This window comes from Cygnus atratus, chromosome 1 (assembly GCF_013377495.2).
Source record: "Cygnus atratus isolate AKBS03 ecotype Queensland, Australia chromosome 1, CAtr_DNAZoo_HiC_assembly, whole genome shotgun sequence".
Classification (NCBI taxonomy): domain Eukaryota; kingdom Metazoa; phylum Chordata; class Aves; order Anseriformes; family Anatidae; genus Cygnus; species Cygnus atratus.
The window spans coordinates 13,028,460-13,045,662 of NC_066362.1; the positions used below are offsets into that span (position 1 = coordinate 13,028,460).

The 17,203-nt window shown below is 38.6% G+C and overlaps 1 protein-coding gene across 1 annotated transcript in view; it reads right to left on the reverse strand.

Moving 5' to 3' along the window:
* CCDC146 (coiled-coil domain containing 146) overlaps positions 1-17,203 on the reverse strand; it is a 78,123-nt gene that overhangs the window by 4,071 nt on the left and 56,849 nt on the right. Inside the window, exons 10-16 of the mRNA XM_035549309.2 lie at positions 14,489-14,584; positions 12,767-12,937; positions 11,286-11,374; positions 10,787-10,951; positions 8,178-8,402; positions 7,326-7,554; positions 705-833 (exon numbers count right to left, since the gene is read on the reverse strand). Coding sequence (XP_035405202.2) covers positions 705-833; positions 7,326-7,554; positions 8,178-8,402; positions 10,787-10,951; positions 11,286-11,374; positions 12,767-12,937; positions 14,489-14,584 — 1,104 coding nt within the window. The remainder of the gene's footprint in view (positions 1-704; positions 834-7,325; positions 7,555-8,177; positions 8,403-10,786; positions 10,952-11,285; positions 11,375-12,766; positions 12,938-14,488; positions 14,585-17,203) is intronic.

Here is a 17,203-nt window from a genome sequence, read left to right on the forward strand (position 1 = left end):
CTTCCCTTTACCTTTCTCCCTTTATGCAATAAAAGAGGTGCCCTGACACTGGCTTTTATGTTGGACGTAAGCCTTCGCTTCATTTTGAAGCCTCCCTGGGGAAGCACCCGCAGTGCTGCGCAGCCAGGCGTGCAGCCATTTGCCTGGCCTTGGGGCCATTTAGGGAACGAGCTATTTTGTGGCTCCTCGGTTGCAGTGGAACCAAAGCAGTAAAGCCAACCCCCGACGAGGGTGTTTGTTTTATCCTGAGTTGTATGTGCAGATTGTAAGAGGACAGCAGGACTGCCTCCATGTCACAGCACGTGTGCTGTGGCGGGGCAGCTCAGAGCCAATTGCAGAGGTTGGGCAGCTTCATTCATCGGTTTGTCATTTTGCATTTACTGTCCTCTGCCCCCTTTTCTGTGCCCTCCCTTAAGTGCATCCCGAGGGGCTGTGCTGAAGTGCCGATGATGGGAATTAACCAGCTAAGGGAGGGTGATACTAAGCCAGGTGTGCTGCACAGAGCCTGCTGGCCTCTGCTGGAGGAAGTCAAAATGCCCTACATCCATTTTTCCTGGGAGGCAGGCACAGGGCTGCAGTTCCTGCTAACCAGCCATAAATATATTAATTCCTCTTACAGAATGTTTATTTTAGAAATAAAAAACATTTGCTTTTTTAAATGTCAATCAAAGCGCGAGCAATTGTGAAGTAAGAAGAGATGATACCTGTTCGATCTTCTTTAGCAGTTCGGGTGGCGATGGGTCCGTCCCTCCCAAGTCTCGCTTTCTGCTCTCATTTGCAGGGTCAGCAAAGATTGCCTCCAGCTGTTTAATCCTGTCCTTGCACTGGGAATACTAGCAAACGAAAACCCACAGCAGTTATCTGTGCAGACTGGAGGCAAAAAGCCCCGTTATTACTCTGCGATGAGAGGCAGCAGGTCCTGGTGTGTTTGTTTTACTGTGGTTTGCTGTGTGGTTTGCAAACGAAGCACATGGGGCACGCAGCTCTCAGCCATGCTCACTGACTGCACCTGGTCTTAGAAGCAAGACTCTGGCCTTGGGGGGAGCATTTGGGATGCAAAATGATGCTGGTCAGACACTGAAAATGTTTCCCTATGAAACCAGAGGTGGACGGTGGAGGTACAGCATTCTCCTGTCCTATTGCCCTAATGAATGGGGATTTACCTTCTGAACATCTTTGTAAAGTTAGACAAAGGCAGCCCTGGGGGGAGCTGATACCTTCTTCAGCTTCTGCTGGGTGGCCTGGATGAAAGCCGCAGGTGGTTTATCCCAAACCATGTCCTTTGGGCCACACCAGCCTGTGCTGAGGGCTGCCCTCTGTGCCTGCTGCCCAGGGGAGGGCAGCTTGACTGCTTGGGGGGGTGCAGGCAGTTTTTCTCCATCCAGGGGAGGGAGGAAAGCCCCGGGGAAGGCTGTGGGCCCTCAAGGCCAGTCTGGATGTGGCTTTGGGCAGCCTGGTCTGGTGGGAGGTGTCCCTGCCCATGGCAGGGGTTGGGACTGGGTGGACTTTAAGGTCCCTTCCAGTCCAACCCGTTCTGTGATTCTGACTCTCACTGGTGCCCGCATCCTTCTCCCACCCTGGTCGCCACCACCTCTGGCTGCTGCCCCGCACTCAGCTCAGCCCCGCAGGTGCCACCAGAACATGTGGCAGCGCCTGCTGGGCTGGCAGCCTGGGCATCCCGCCGCCCTGCTGCCGAGTGCTGAAGGTCTCGTGCCTGGAGGCTTCCACGTTTTCTCTGCTCGAGTGCCTGGACGCGTATCCTGACGTGACTCGGCGGTGACACTGAGCGCTGGGAGCTGCTGCGACCCGAAGCGCAGGTGTTCCCTGACCCTTCTGACATGAGAAGCTTCCAGAGAAAGCCACTTCCCAGAATACACAGATGGAAATCCACATTCCTCTCTGAAAGTGTCTGGACATGGTTTTTGTGCGCGTTGATACGCACCTGGCTGTCTGTCAGCACATTGCCACACTACCTTGATCTATCGGCACCACCGGGACATGAGCCCGTGACTTGCTATAAATGCTAACCTCCAGCTACAGGGGATGACACTGTCAAGGAAACAGTGGTCACTGGCTCTTAAATCTATGAAGGGTCACCAGAAATACAGAGTAAATGTTTAGCTGTTGCTACAGGGATGGGGCTGGTTCACTGAAGTGAACAATTTGTGTTTAACTGCGAAAGGAAAGCTGACGGGTAGTCCCGTGTGGTGATGGAACAGCAGCAGGGCGCTTGCTCTAAACACTTCTGGCAAAGCAGCATTGTGCAGATCCTTCTTTTACTCTAAGAGCCAACAGTAAAAACCTTAAATAACTACAATTTCCTTGTCAAATTGTGATTTGGTTTAAAATGTATGCCATTCACTGTGCAGCTAGTTTCAGGGGTACTGCAAGATTTGTTCTTGCTTACTCTTTAATAAGCAACTAAAACCCAAGCCCAACAACACAGAGAATTCCAAGCGGAAGAACGGGAGAACAGGACGAACACAAACAACAGGATGCAGCAATGCTGCCAGGTATTTTGTATCTAGGGACAAATAGCTCAACTCTAACTCAGCTGCAAACACCTTGTCGGAGGCAGTGTACCCGTAACGAGAGCAGGGACAGCTCACCAGGTCAGATTTTCTGGGACTGAATGGTTACTTTGGAGAGGAGAGACTAATGCAGAACAAACACTGCCAAAACCAGGAAAACAAAAATCTGTAAGAGGTTTCCTGTTAAATACTTACTTTTGTATGCAATATGAATTGGGGTTGATTAAATGCAGGCTAACCCAAATGTATGGGAAGCAAAGCACAATTGGTATGGACCATGATATTATGTGTCTATTTATACTTGTAACGTGACAGTCTTTATGTTCTCCTAAGTTGTGGCATTTTCCTTGGGCAGAACTTCAGCTAAGCTCTAAGAGATTCTAAGTCTTAACCCCCCCCCCCCCCCCCCCCAAAAGCCCACCCTTCTTTCTTGGAGTGCATTTGATACAGGGCATAGGAAAAGGCTCCACGAGAGAGGCTCGCTGTGCTTGATTGGAAACAGTCGAAACAGGAAGAATTGCTGAAGAATAAACAGGCAAGAGGGAACACATACCAGGTAAAGGACTGCTCTGGGAAAGTAGAGGGGCTGGTGCTTCTTCTGGAAAGCTCAGAGAAGGCAGGCGAGGTGCCTAGAGCACTAGAATAGGGAAAATATCACCTATTTTTAAAAATGGGGGGAAATGGAGGTACAGAATTATAGATAACATTGATAACTTCACTTTCTGAAGAATAAATCTGGAACAAGTCATTCAGCTTCCTTTGTAAATAGCTAAAAAATAAAAAGGGTGTGGACATTGGCCAGCACAGTCATGCCGAACCAGTCCAATTACCTACCATGAAAATTTAATGGGTATGTGGATGAGAAACGGTAGATATCATGCAGCTTGGTTTTTACACAGCTTCAATATTGTTTCATATGATATTCTCATAAACAAGCTAAGGAAACAGGGTCTTGACGAAGATATAAGGCAAGTACTACATCAGTAGAATGAGGGTAAGCTGAGAGAGACTGCAAATATTTTGGAGCAGATGATTCAAATCCCAAATGATCTGAAAAAAGGTTTGAACAAATGAAATTATATCAAACAACACATGCAAGGTGCTGCATATAGGCAGGAAAAATTATCTGTAGGAATACAGAATAAAGGCCAACTGATTAGATACCTTAAAAAATGGCCTGGTATACTTGCAGGGTGAATGTGAATCAAGATGTGCTGCTGCAAGAAAGGCTACTGTCATACCTGGATACATAAGCAGAATTACAACCAGCCAGATGCCTGAATGAATCCTCTCACTCTCAGCCACTGCTATTAGGCACTGCGTGTCAAGGAAAAAAATAATAAAACAGAAAAAGAAGACAGAAAAGAAGGATCTAAGCAACATTAGCTGTAAGGGCTGATGGAAAGAAGTAGGGTTGTGTAGCCTAACAAAAGGATGGGAGAGGAGCGTGATTAACTTTATTCCAGAAACATGAAATGCTGCTGCAGGGAGGAAAAGAATGATCTGTTTGTCATGTCCCTGATGGATGGAAGAAAAAAAAAATCAATAGGCTTACACTGCAGCAAGAAAGGATCAGGCTAAAGGTTAAGAAAATCTTTCCTCTGTTAAGGATGCACTGGGACAGCTTGCCTGGGGAACTGGAGTTTCCATCAGCAGAGGTTTGAAAGACCAGCTCAACCCTCTCAGGAACAGCAGAAAAACGCACGCAGAAGCAGGATGATGTGGTCTGTAGATTTTCATGGGGCAGTATTAAAACCTGGATAAATTTTTATGCCAAATGCCTTTATGAGATTGTCAGTACATTAGCTTAGGTCTGAGGCATGGAGGTGCCACCTAGAGCACCTTGCCAGCTCAGCGGGTCTGTTTGTTGGACTAATTAATGATTAGTGCCAAGTATTTCTCATTGATGCATGAAGGCAGACTGGTTTTCACGAGTCATTTCAGTCAGCAGGAAAATTCATGTGCAATCAAAATTAAAAAGTTACTCAGTTTTAGGCCTGTGGAAAACCGCCTTAGAACCTCACCAGGTACTCTGTGTCAGATAAAGTACTTTGAAATATTTCTATTTTCACTACTTTACATTGATAGTAACAAAAATACCTGGTCCACATTATTAGCACTGGCTTAGAGCAGCTCTGGTATTTTATTAGATAAAATCTATTCATCAGCATTGCTTTCTTTTGTGGAAATGTGCAGCCTTTGGTGTGGAAGTGTAAGAGTGGAACATCCATGAGCTTGATGATTAAGCAGCTCATGTGGAATATGAGAGACCCAGATGAAATTTTTGTTCTAGACTCATCACACAGCCCCCATCTGTGCTTTTCCACTCCCCAGTGGGTACCACATCCACCCAGACAGGGGGGCGGTTGCTGTAGCCTGTTGAATACAATGTGTTCATTCATCCTTCTGGTCAGAGGTACACCTCCAGCAGCAATAGGCAACCCATCTCAGAATAGCTAATTTAGTGATGATGAATGCATCTGGTTAGAATAAGTGATACTTAAATTCAAACAACGTCTCTGAAAAAAAATCAAAAGCTTTCCATCAAATGCAAGCAAAGAGCAAATATTGAAATATTTTTTAATTTGTGATGCTGAAGCTTGTTTTCATTTCAGGTCCCTCTATATTTGAAATATTACCATATATGAAATGATATCTGTTGTTGGAAGATCATTCAGCAAGCAATACCAGAAAGTTTAATTTACCACTGGATTGAGTAAAAAGAAAGAAGTTCTGGGGAAATGGGAAGATTGGGAAATGCAGGAGAGGAGAAAAACAGTACAGAAAAGAATAAGATTACAAAGTTTAGAAAATACTCAAGATTTAAGAAGACAGGAAGGGTAGGAAAGGGGGAAAAGAAAATTTAAGAAGAGCAGGTACAGAATTTGTCCTGCTTAATTCAGATAGTCCAACTGTATTTCAGATGTAGATGCCTTTTGAGGTACCCTTCCTACATCATTCAAAGTTTCCTATGTAATCAAAGGGGAGAGGTAGGTGCCTCCAGGATAAAGACCTCCAAGAGGAACATTTTCCTTGTCACATAAGGTTATCAGGATCTCCTCTGTAGGCAAGAACACCTAACTCTTTCCAGTAATAAACAGACCATATCCATTTATTTGGATAATCTGTCCAGTGGGCTCCTAACATGAACTTAAAGTTGGAGCAGCTGGTAACAACTCTTCAGGTTTCAGCTTGGCATCAGAGGTTGGATTCACAGACAAGATGAGTGATTTAGGTCTGTATTGACCCCACCAAATCAAAGTTTTGTGCAAATGAGCATTATTGTAAAATACTTGGCACATTGTAACAGAGCAGATAGTGAGTTGGATTTCAACCTGGGGCCAAAGCTGTAATCAGGACAGAAATTAGTGAGCTGAATTTTGCAACCAACACCAGAATTCAGCTTTGGGCTTATGGCTTTTATTTGAATCATGGAGATAAAGCCAAATGGTTTGAAACTGTTTCTCACTAGACATAACGGCTATTGCCAGCAGGAGGAACAGTACTAATGCTAGAATGGCTGAGCGCAAGGAGATGGCTGTGTTCATGGCCACTTTGAATCATGTAATGCAGCTTCAGTAACCACAGTATTTAGTTACATTAAAAAAGCTGAGAACTGATTGTTTGATTAATCACAATTGTGATTATTGTTCACTGACAAATCTTTGACTTGGGAACATTTATTGAGACTATTCCATGCCTCACAACACTATTTTCCTACTTTTTAATTTTATGCTCTTATAGCAAGAAGACGTAAAGAGCCTGTATCAGCAGCTTCTCTTTAACTGTGATTTCACGTAAACCATCATCACAAAGGAGAAAGTTTCAGGAATGCAGAACACAAAAATCAAAGCTTCACTACTGACTCTTAGTTCTCAGAAACTATCTGCCCGTCATTATTGCATTTGTCTCTGTGACTCTCAGCCTCATTCTAAGTCTTACCTTTAAACATCTCTTATTTTCTTTAGTCTATCACGTTGTTTTCGTACTCTCTCTATTCACCATTGAAATCTGTAATTCCACAGTACAGCTCTTTGGGATATGATTTGTATAAGGTATTATAGAAAGTTTTATTCTTTTAGCAGAGCATATAATTTCTTTAAAAGACCAAAAGTAACAGAATAGTGCAAGCACTATTTAACAGTGAGTCACAGCTCCCATCAAGCAATTACAGATGGCAATGGTACACCATAATTTACAATTTTGTGCAGGCACTAACTGAGTATGTATGGAAAAAATTACCAACTGGAGATAAGGTCAAAAGTAAATGAGCCATTTCAGAAAGCAAGGAAAGAATGTCCAGAACAATGACGAACACTGCAGTTTGTTAATTGTTTAATGTCATGTTGTAACTAGAACTAAAACTCACACTGTTTTTGTGTAGAAGAAAATGTACATGGCATCATTGTGAGCAGCAGAGTTTCCAGAGTAGGCTCACAGTCAAGTGTGAATTGAGTTATTATTTCAGGAATTTGAAGACCTAAGTATATCCCCATCCTTCCACCTACCCCCATCAATAGTTTCAACAAATTTTATCTCCATTCCCATTTTTTCCCCATGAGTACTATTCTCCAGTTTAGTCATGTTGACATTTACGACTATGGGGAGGACCAGCTGAGATTCCATAGCGAGGCAGTGTTTGGTATGTGCAAGGCAAAGTGTCAGAGTCATAAGCTAGAAACTCACAAATGTGATGTTAAAAACATGCATCAGTGCTTTGTTTTAAAATATAGAATAACTCAAACAAACAATCAAACGAACAAACAGAAAGGTAAAGGTTTCTTTCCCACCAACCTGTATCTGAAGTACCACCAAATCTGCATCCAGGGCTTTCTTTGTTGGTAGTGCTTTAAACCAAAATTTAATCTGTCTCTTCTTCTCAGCTGCCTTCATCTTCAGAAAACTGATCTTTTCATCCATAGCTTGCATCTCAATATCTCCATTTCTACACAACATCTCTTGCATATTTATTTTTTCATATAAAATGCATACCTCTTCTTCTCGACTTTTGAGCAGAAGACCACTGCAATAAGCCCAGAAGGTAAGACTTAAAAATTTTTGGCTCATATTCAATGAATTCTGTTCAAGAACATAACTGGCAAGCTTGAAAGATGATAGTAATAATCTAGGAAAATGTACCACAATTTCACAAATGCTATTTTGATATCATTACGACACTTTAAATAGAGAACAAAACGATTACAATGTCAAAATTAGAGAACACACAACTGCAAAGGTTACCCTGGTGTTTCATATGATTTTTGAAGCTCTTCTGGCCTCTGTAAGCATTCCTTTTAAAGTGGATTAACAGGATCAGAGAGCTCTACAACTGTGTTTTTATACGAGAGATATACACAAAGCCCAAACAGAGCAGGGGGGTACAAGCTCTCCAGGCATTCAGTAGATAAGCTATGGTACTGTTCTGTAAAAATTCTGAAGAACAATTGTCTTTATCTATGGAGAAACAACAAACACCTGTAAAATGCACAGCAGCAATGGCACTGCAGTGAGGTGGGCTGTTTATGAAGCACTGGAGTAAGGCAGCCTTGTAGTATTCATAATTAGACTTGCTCATAAGTTGAAAAATATTGTTGACTGATGAATTTCAAAATCACACATTTTATTACATCAAATTTATGTGTATACCTCTCATTTTTTTGCTGAATAGCCCTTTCGTATTTTTTGTGTAGCTGCACAATTTCCTCTTCAATGCAGGAGATAATATTGGTAAGTCTGTCAAGATCCAGAAGCTGTTGCTTTTTCTTTTCTTTCATCTCATCCATGACTTGCTGAAGTTTGGAGTAATCAGTTTTGAGACTGTCTTTAATTGCTACATTACTTGTATTCTTCAGATGTTGTCTCTGCAGTATTCTTTAACATAACAAAAAAACAGGAAAGTTTAGTCCTTTTAAATTGAAAGTAATTTCAGCTATTAAAAGCAGAGCTTAAACTAATTCCTAAAATACACAAAGGGTCTTCTATGTCACTCTGCTTGGCAGACACACTACAAGAGGTAGAAAGTCTCTCTGAGAACAGCTTCTCTGTACGAGTTCTTTCCAGCTTGAACAGATCTGGACTACAGCCCAGCTAAGTGCTTGAAATGCAGCCCTGCACCACAGCTCTATCCTTTACTGGGTAGCCCAAGGGGACATAAGGAATAAAGTTCAAGAGTAGAAGTATAAACTATGATGGGAATTCTTCGTGTGTAGAAAACCTGTCCTTCTCTCCATTTTAAGAGCAATATTTAAATAAGGTCTCCAGGTTTATAGCACACCACAACACAAGAAGGGACATTATCAATCTCCCTTGTTTCAAAATCTCCCTTGTCTCAAAACAATCCTGTTTTGAGAAACAAAACAATCACAACATTGATCAGTGACAAGCTCCTCTCACAGATCCATAAAAATGAAGAAAGGAACACGTTATTTCAAGAGACCCTGCTAGCCTTTGGATGATGGTCCCTTGTTCAAGACAGCTTCTTGTTGCCACTTGGGTCATTTATTTGCTAACAACAAGGAACTTAGACTTTCTGCATTTAATCTGTGGTAAGTATCACTTCTTGAGCAAGACACTACTTTAGCTACACTGGGAAGATATTCATGTCAATGTATGAAAGAGGTAGTGAAAGAAGCAGTATTGTCCCCTGTTAAAATACAGAACTGCAAATGAAATATCCCGTTTCCCATCCTTGGTTCCAGCATTAAGCTGCTGAATTACTCCGTGCAAAGCTGTGAGCTTCTTTCTGGTTCATTTTGCCTGTGTGTATAACACTTCCCAGGTCCAGAGGGTATTACAGTATTGAATTAAACTTTTGTAAAGCAAGTTTCAGAGTGAAAAAATGGCAGTATTGCAGAAATGCAATGTATTATCAAATAATTTACGAAGAGCCTTTATCTTTTTGGACAGATGCTCTGTCCTCTAAATTGTGTAGCTTGCAGTTAAGCCAGGGATACAATGATACTAAAGTCTATTACTGGGATTAGAAATATTTCCCATAGGGTACAGAATTACTAATAATTCATTACCTTTAGCTACTTTTAAATCCAGGTTTGCAGAAATCAAAATGTCTGTTGGCTCTCTACTGGAGTATGGTCCAGTATACAACAATAAGTTATTTCTGATGTCTAGATGATATATATACCCGTCTTTTTAGCCTTTCTCCTCCTTTCAGCAGGAATTTATTGGGAAGACCGCAACAATTTTAGCACAAAATATAAGCTTGTGCATCTCAACAAAATGACTTAAATCAATGAAGTGCCACTTCTTTTCCCTCTTTCTCCAGCATGACTTTGAAATCAAGCTACACGCAGATTCAAAATATATTTTGAGTGAATGTATCCTGAATACATTCTTAGGTCTGGTTGTGCAATTTTTTGTTGGCACCAGAAAACAAAGTTTGGGGCAAAACAAATTATTTGTAAACTCAGTTTTGGCTGTGCTTCTTTGTATGCACAATTAACTCTTTGCTAGTTTCCTTCTTTCCCAGCTTCCAATTTCAGAGACACTGTCATTCCATCTGTATAGCACCAAGCAGAATATCATCACTAGGATAACAAAAAGACTGCAAAAAGGCATCTCCACTAAATAGTGATCCAGGAGAAAAGAAATAGAATCACACCCCAACTGTTCCTCCTCACCCTCTTTGTTGTCAATGCAAACTTTCATTTTGATTAGGATTGTCTGGAAATCGAAACCATGTTTTCTTTGATCTGAAATAAATGTTATCCTTATAGACTTCAGTCTGAATTTGACCCAAGAAACCTAGTTCTATTTTAATAATTAGGCAGCCACGTTACTAGCTAGTGAGTCCTTTACTAGTACAATGCAGCAGCCTGTTGAGGAATAGCTTATGTTTTGGACCTCATTTTTGCCTAAGGATGAGCAAGTAAGAGTGCAACAGTGTTGTTCTTATTCAGATGCTAGAGACTTGAGAACTGTAATACAAAGGAAATGCAGTGACAGTTTCTCCCTTCAAGGGTTAGGAAAGTGAGACAGATGCCAGACAAACTTCAAAAATGCTTCCCTGCCATGCAGTGATGCCCAGCCTAATTGTGAATTGTTAGGGTGATAAGAAATTGGAGCAGATTATGTAAGGGTGTTGCAACATTTTTGTTTGGATCAGGTTTTAAAAATCAGGGTAAAAGCTGTCAAGGAAGAAATAGGCGTAGTTGAAGTTGAACTGGATTATCTCTTAGGATTTTCTGTAATTCTTTCCTATTTTTACAGTTGTGATCTATAGCTTAGTTAAAACTCACCTTTCTTTGGTTGTAACAGTATTCCTTAGAGTTTCTATTTCATTTCCTATCAATTTTACCCGGTTTCTAATTTCAGTTGCTTTCTGCTGAGCAGTATGTGCCAAATTTATACATTTATTCCTTTCATTTTGGATTACATCACATATTTTAGCAAATCCTTGGAGTCTGAAGAAAAGACAAGTGTAAAAGAATTAATTATTGTAAGTTAATGCACACATTATCTCGATAAAAATGCCTTATTTTATTAAATGTATTTTTTGTATTTTATTAAATTATTGTATATATAAAATATATAAAAACAAATAAAAATATATAAATATATAAATAAAAATATAAAAATATAAATAATATATAATATATAAATATATATATATAAAATAATATAAAATATTATTATTTTATAACATTAAAATTATTTGTATTTTATTAAATGTATTTTTTTAAATACATTTTTATAAAATGCATTATTTTATTAAATGTATCATTATTATTTTCTTACTGTTTTTGGATTTTTCTTTTCCTCTTTTTATACACTTCTATTTCAAGATCCTTTCTTTTTATTTCTTTAACACTATTTTGGAGTTGTATCTGAAATGTAAAATAGAATTCAGTAAGCACTTTAGAGTTTTCTAATCTAAAAATCTAAAAACTTTAGATTTTTCAAAGAAATATCTTCAAAGAAGGAACTCAAATGGCTACTCCTCTTAGATGAGGAAAAGACAGTGAGGCAGAATTGTTCCAAGAACTTGTTCTAATTATAATGAAATACTTTTACTGTAACATTAAAGAACACAGTCTTTCTATGTATACTAATCTTACAATGACTTTTGTTAATGTAGATAATAGATTTGATGCTGCATCTTAAAATGATTGGTCCCCTGCTATCTGGAGTTCTATTATTTCTGTTAATCAGCCTTTCCATCACAATATAATTATCTGGCATATGCACCACTGAAATTGTACCTTGAATTTCTGGTCACATTTTCAAATAAAATTCCTTTTTCACTTTTTTTTTTCTTTCTTTCTTTTATTTTTTTTTCTGCCTTTTAAGCAATTACTGATGATCAAGTAGAATGACACACATTTTGTTAGGGCTCTTACCTTTTGATTTCAGTTCTCTTCAGCCCTTAATAGTCTGGGTCATTAACCTTTAGTGGACAGGCCTTCTCTCACCTCCCACTGATAGGAGGTCGTACTGGCATTAGGAAAAGCTGGTGGATCTTCGGTTGCAATTCTGGTCAGGTGTGTTAATTTATTTTCTTTATGATTTTATCTGTTTATGGACTTATTTTTAACAAATGTGTAAAGCCTGACATGCTTCTTTGACTCTATTTGTACAAACAGTCAAATATTCCCAAAGTGCTAAAGGGGTAGCTTATCTGATTTATTTTAACCCAGACGTACATTGTGAAAGTGTAATCAGTTTGTTCCTGGTATTTAGTGCAGACTGTGCAAAATCATAGGACATGCATGATACTATAATGCCAGCAAACCCAGTGACTATTCAGAAGAAAAAGTTTTCTTTCCCTCTTCCTTCAAATTAATAGAATGACTTAAACCTTGAAGCGTATCAGGAAAATAAAAATTGGCACCTGTCCTTGGTATAAGTAGCAGGTCTATTATCTTCTAATGTCCATATATTTGCACAATAAAACACATGGTTGTTGTACTTCTGAGAATCTCAGCTGAGGCTATCTGCTTTTCTGCCTCTTTCTTTCAGAATTAATTATTTTATTCTTTAGAAAGAAAACCTCCTTTCAAACACCTTGTTTCAATTGTGTTGTGATATTGCAGTACACTATTGCACTGCACCATAAATTGCCACTAAAACAAGAGAATTGTGAGCTTCCTGTGTGGTGGTGGAACTTTGAAGAGGGAAATGAGAGTCTGTAAGGTTCCCCTCACCAGTAATTTAATTTCTCCTTATACCAGCTTTGACTTTAGAACAGTCTTCCAATTATATGAGATATAATTTTTTACCTGGGCTTTCTGAACTTCCCTACATTTTTGCCCCCTCTCTTCAACTTTGAGCCACGTCAGATGTGCAAGTCTGGATAACTCATTTCTGTATTTTTCCTGCTCTTTGAAAAGCCGTCTCTCTTCAGCAATACATTCATCTAACGTGCGGGCATCCATATCTGATATCATTTCCTGAAGAAAAGCAAATTCAGTCCCTTATGCATTGATGCATCAGTGTTGACAAACCTGAAGTTTGAAACACTTTGGTTTTATCTGCAAAGCACACAAATATACAGGCTACATGGATTTAAATATAAATATATAATAAAACTGCCTTAAAGATACCAGCTGAAATGTTATGCATAATTCCTTAGCAACAAGTTAAAATATCTTATCACCTAGGAAATTTCTCTTCCTCAATCTAGCAGGTCTTTCAGCTATTAAATAGAAAAGTAACAAAATTGGAGTATGCAGCAATCTTCACTACAAAAGGTTTGGAAAACAAGTTTTACATGAGGAATCTCAAAGAGCTTTGTCTCTTTAAATCAAAATGAGAGGACAACTGGATCAGAGTCTCTTGTAGCCATAAAGTGAAGAGAAATCTGATAACAGACTTCCCAAATTAGAGGTCAAACGCAACAAAATCCAGTGACTGAAAGCTAAAGCTAGACAAACTCAGATGATAAAAACCACACATTTTTAACACAGATTAACCATCAAAACAATTTAGCAGGAACTGTTGTTGTCTCTCCCACACTGGCAATTTTAAAATCAAGATTTGGACTTTTCCTAAGTTTTCACTGTAGTTCAATGAAGAGTTAATTCAGGGAACTTCTCTGATCTGTATTGTACTGGTGGTCAGGTTAGATGATCAGAACAGTTATTTGTGTAATCTTTGAATCCACTTACATCCCTCTATAATCTTTAAATAAACCTATTTCCAGGCTTCACCAACTATATATATAGATCATTACTGACTATTGTGGTCCATTAAAAACATATCGCATACACAAATAGTGATATGGAAATACCTTTGTATATGTATTCAAAACTAAGCTGAATTCCACCTGAAAAAGCTAATGAATTAAAAGATGGCACAAAATGAAAATGTATATGAGGGTAAGAAGATAAGAGAATATGATCTTAAGAAAAAGTTATGTCTGAAAAATATTGCTTGTTATAAAGTCATCTGTATAGTGGCAAGTACTAATACTCTTACAGTTGAAGAATCTGCATTTCCACAGCATATTCAGTATATTTGACAGGCATCGAGAAATCTCGTAGAAGGTGTCACTGCCCTTGGCAGGGGAGTTGGAAGTAGATGGTCTTTAAGGTCCCTTCCAACACAAACCATGATTCTATGAAATAACAAAACTATGAAGATGAAAAATTATAATTTAGCAATTCTGAATTGTCCTTGTTTTAACAAGATACTGTGTCATACCCAAAGAAAATTTATACCCATCATATTTCTAGCTGCAATATAGTTAATGATATTCAGAAGGACTTAAACTAGAAAAAAGATATGTTTTCTACCTTCCAATATGTGACCAGTAACACTGAAAAATGTTTTTTAAATATGACAAACAACCAGTCTTTAAAACTGAAGAAAATACTCTTGCATGTTGTCTCACCAGAAAGATGCAGCTAGAAACTCTCATCAGTTTTTCTTCATTCCCTTTATTCTCATGGATGTAAAGCAACTGTTACAGTGAGTAAGTATGAGAAAGCAGAACACATCACCTGTTCAGCTAAACTTCTCTTGTTCATTTCAATTTCCTTCTGCAGTTCTCGTCTTCTTTCTAACAGTACTTCATTACTTTTAGGGATAGCTTCTGCCTACAAAAATAAATCACACATTCTGCATGATGCCAACAAAAGATGTGAAAAATGTAAAATGCAGAAAATCTGTTTCAATTAGTTACATACATTATGAAATGATTTTTTTTCTGTCTTGTTATAGTACCTAATCCAAGAGTTATTGGTTGTCAAGTAGAGCTCCTCAGCAATACTTGCAAGTTGTTCAAGGTTTTCTATTCAGAATTTAACCGTAAGCACTGAACTTCACAAAGCCCAGTTTAAGTAACTGAATTTACACTTGTTATTCTTTTCAGCAAATAAGCCACAATTAAAAAAAAACAGAAAAACCAATTACATAAATATGTTAACTCTGACCTTGCTGAAGGAAGAAAATACCAATAATTTTAATGGGGTTTTTATTTCATGCATGTGTCATTTTTTATCATATTTTTTTTTTGCTTTAAGTTGTTAAAGTAAGATTTTCCTGTTTCCTCCTTAGCCTTTAGAAAGTCCAAGCAAATAACACGGTTATGTGCTATATGTTTGTGCTATATATATTTTTTGTACAATATGGGAGAATCTGTTTATTATAAAATTAAAATGAAACGTGTAAGGGAAGAAATTACTTTCTGATTAAAATACATCTGAACAATCCCACTACAACCATTTGCATTCATTACCACTTCTGCTGTGCAAAAGGCTGTGGCAGCTGTAAACAGACATTTCCACATTTCCATGATGGGATTCAAAAGATGCCATCCAGTTCTTGAGTCTAAATGTAGAAAGCTCATACAAACATCTTTAATCCATTAAGGACTCTTGTCCTTAGACACCAGACAGGACTAAACTTAGGCACTTTTGGCTGTCTTTGCATTGTGTTGCCAGAAGAAAGCACGTCCACGGAGGGAGAGGAACAGCAGCCCTGCTTTGGGGCTGGTGGCAGCCAGGGCCGCCAGTTCTCTTTCACACAGAATGTCGACGTTTAGCAATAGCTGACCTTTCACAACTTAACAAGAAGAAAAACACATTTGAAGGAAGTGTTCATGTAATTTCCTTATTCTACAAACTAGTCGTTCTGCACTTCTGCAGACAATTGAAGAGAAATTTGGGGCACACTGATGTACTGCTGTTTCTGCAGTATTTATATTAGCAATTAATTCTGGTGAAAATTTCACTTGGAATCACACTGAATAAATGCAAATCTGGCTTACATCAGTCAAACAGGCACTTGAACTACTTAAATATTAACATATTTTAACTTTTGTGCTCCCAAGTCTTCCAAATGAAAACCATCTCAAGATAGCAAATGCAAAGTAGAATTAAGCTGGCTGCTCCAGTCTTTCGCACCCCAATATTGCATTTGAACTGACCGTGCTGCAGGGCAGGGGTGTTTTCACATTTGCTCTTCTAAAAGAGCAAAGAAGAGAATCAGAGAATGGCATTGGTGGGCTAAAAAGGCTATATTTTGCTGGTCTGGTTATGTTCTGATACCATCCTGTAACTTCTGGAGTAAGACATTGCTTGTAACTACACTTTTATCTCTTACCAGCATTCCCTTTCCCTCGCTCCTCATGATGCTGCAACTGGCAACACACACACAAGCCTGCAGTATAACCTGGCTTAGCACTGAGGGAATCCTCTGCAATGCAATTTAAACTTTATGGTCCCATTACAGGTCTCCAGCCCTTTCACACAGTGTATTGTGGTTGGGCTGGGATCTCGCCCAAGACAGTGAACTTTAACCACGGCTGTCAGTGAGTTATGGCATTTGGTTTTGACATTACATGTTTCTGAACAATTGCGATTCTCCCTCCAGGAATATTTCTTCAATAGGAACACAGGAAAAAAAAAACAAACATTTCTCAGATTCTCTAAGCTGATACTGAACAAAATCTCAGTATGAGCTTTAATATCAAAGTCTGGAATATAAGCATGCCCTTTAATCAACAGTTCAGGAAACTCAGTTTAAAACTTTTTTGTCTGGTTATATAAGGCTTCTCCCCTTCCCAAGTAGGCTGTAATTACCAGGTAATTAATACACATGTGAATTCAGGAGGAAATTTCAACTTCATCTATGAATATCCCCTATTCAGACAGTAAAAACAATTTTACAGTGATGTAAATAAGACTTTTTTTTCCTGCCTGAATTGCTTAGAAGGATAAAAAAAAATGCAGTGAGACAATATCAAATTAGGAAACATTAACCCCTTATGCTTCTAAATCAGATAATTGATAAATTATTCTCCTGGGAAAAAAATATATTTACTTGACTATGCAAGATGAATTTTATAAGATTGACCTTCAGTATAGGAAGGGATATAGGAAAAAAGCTTAAGAAAGAAGGACTAGAAGAATCAGTGATGAGAGAAAAAGAATATGAAAAAGTTGTAAACATTTTTTTTTTTTTAAGAAAGAATGTGAACGAGAAAAGAAAGGAATTGCTTCAAATGGACAAACAGAATGAAACTGCTCTTTAAAAGCAGAATAAATGAAAGCAGAATAAATAAAACAGAAAGAGTAAATCAGTATGAAAAGAGTAATGTGTGAAATAGTAATGTAGGGAGAGAACTGAGAAAAGAGAAATTTGAGTGGAAATGAATTAGGGAATTATATCATATCATTTAATACCAAATTTACGTAGGGCTAGTTTCCTGCCCC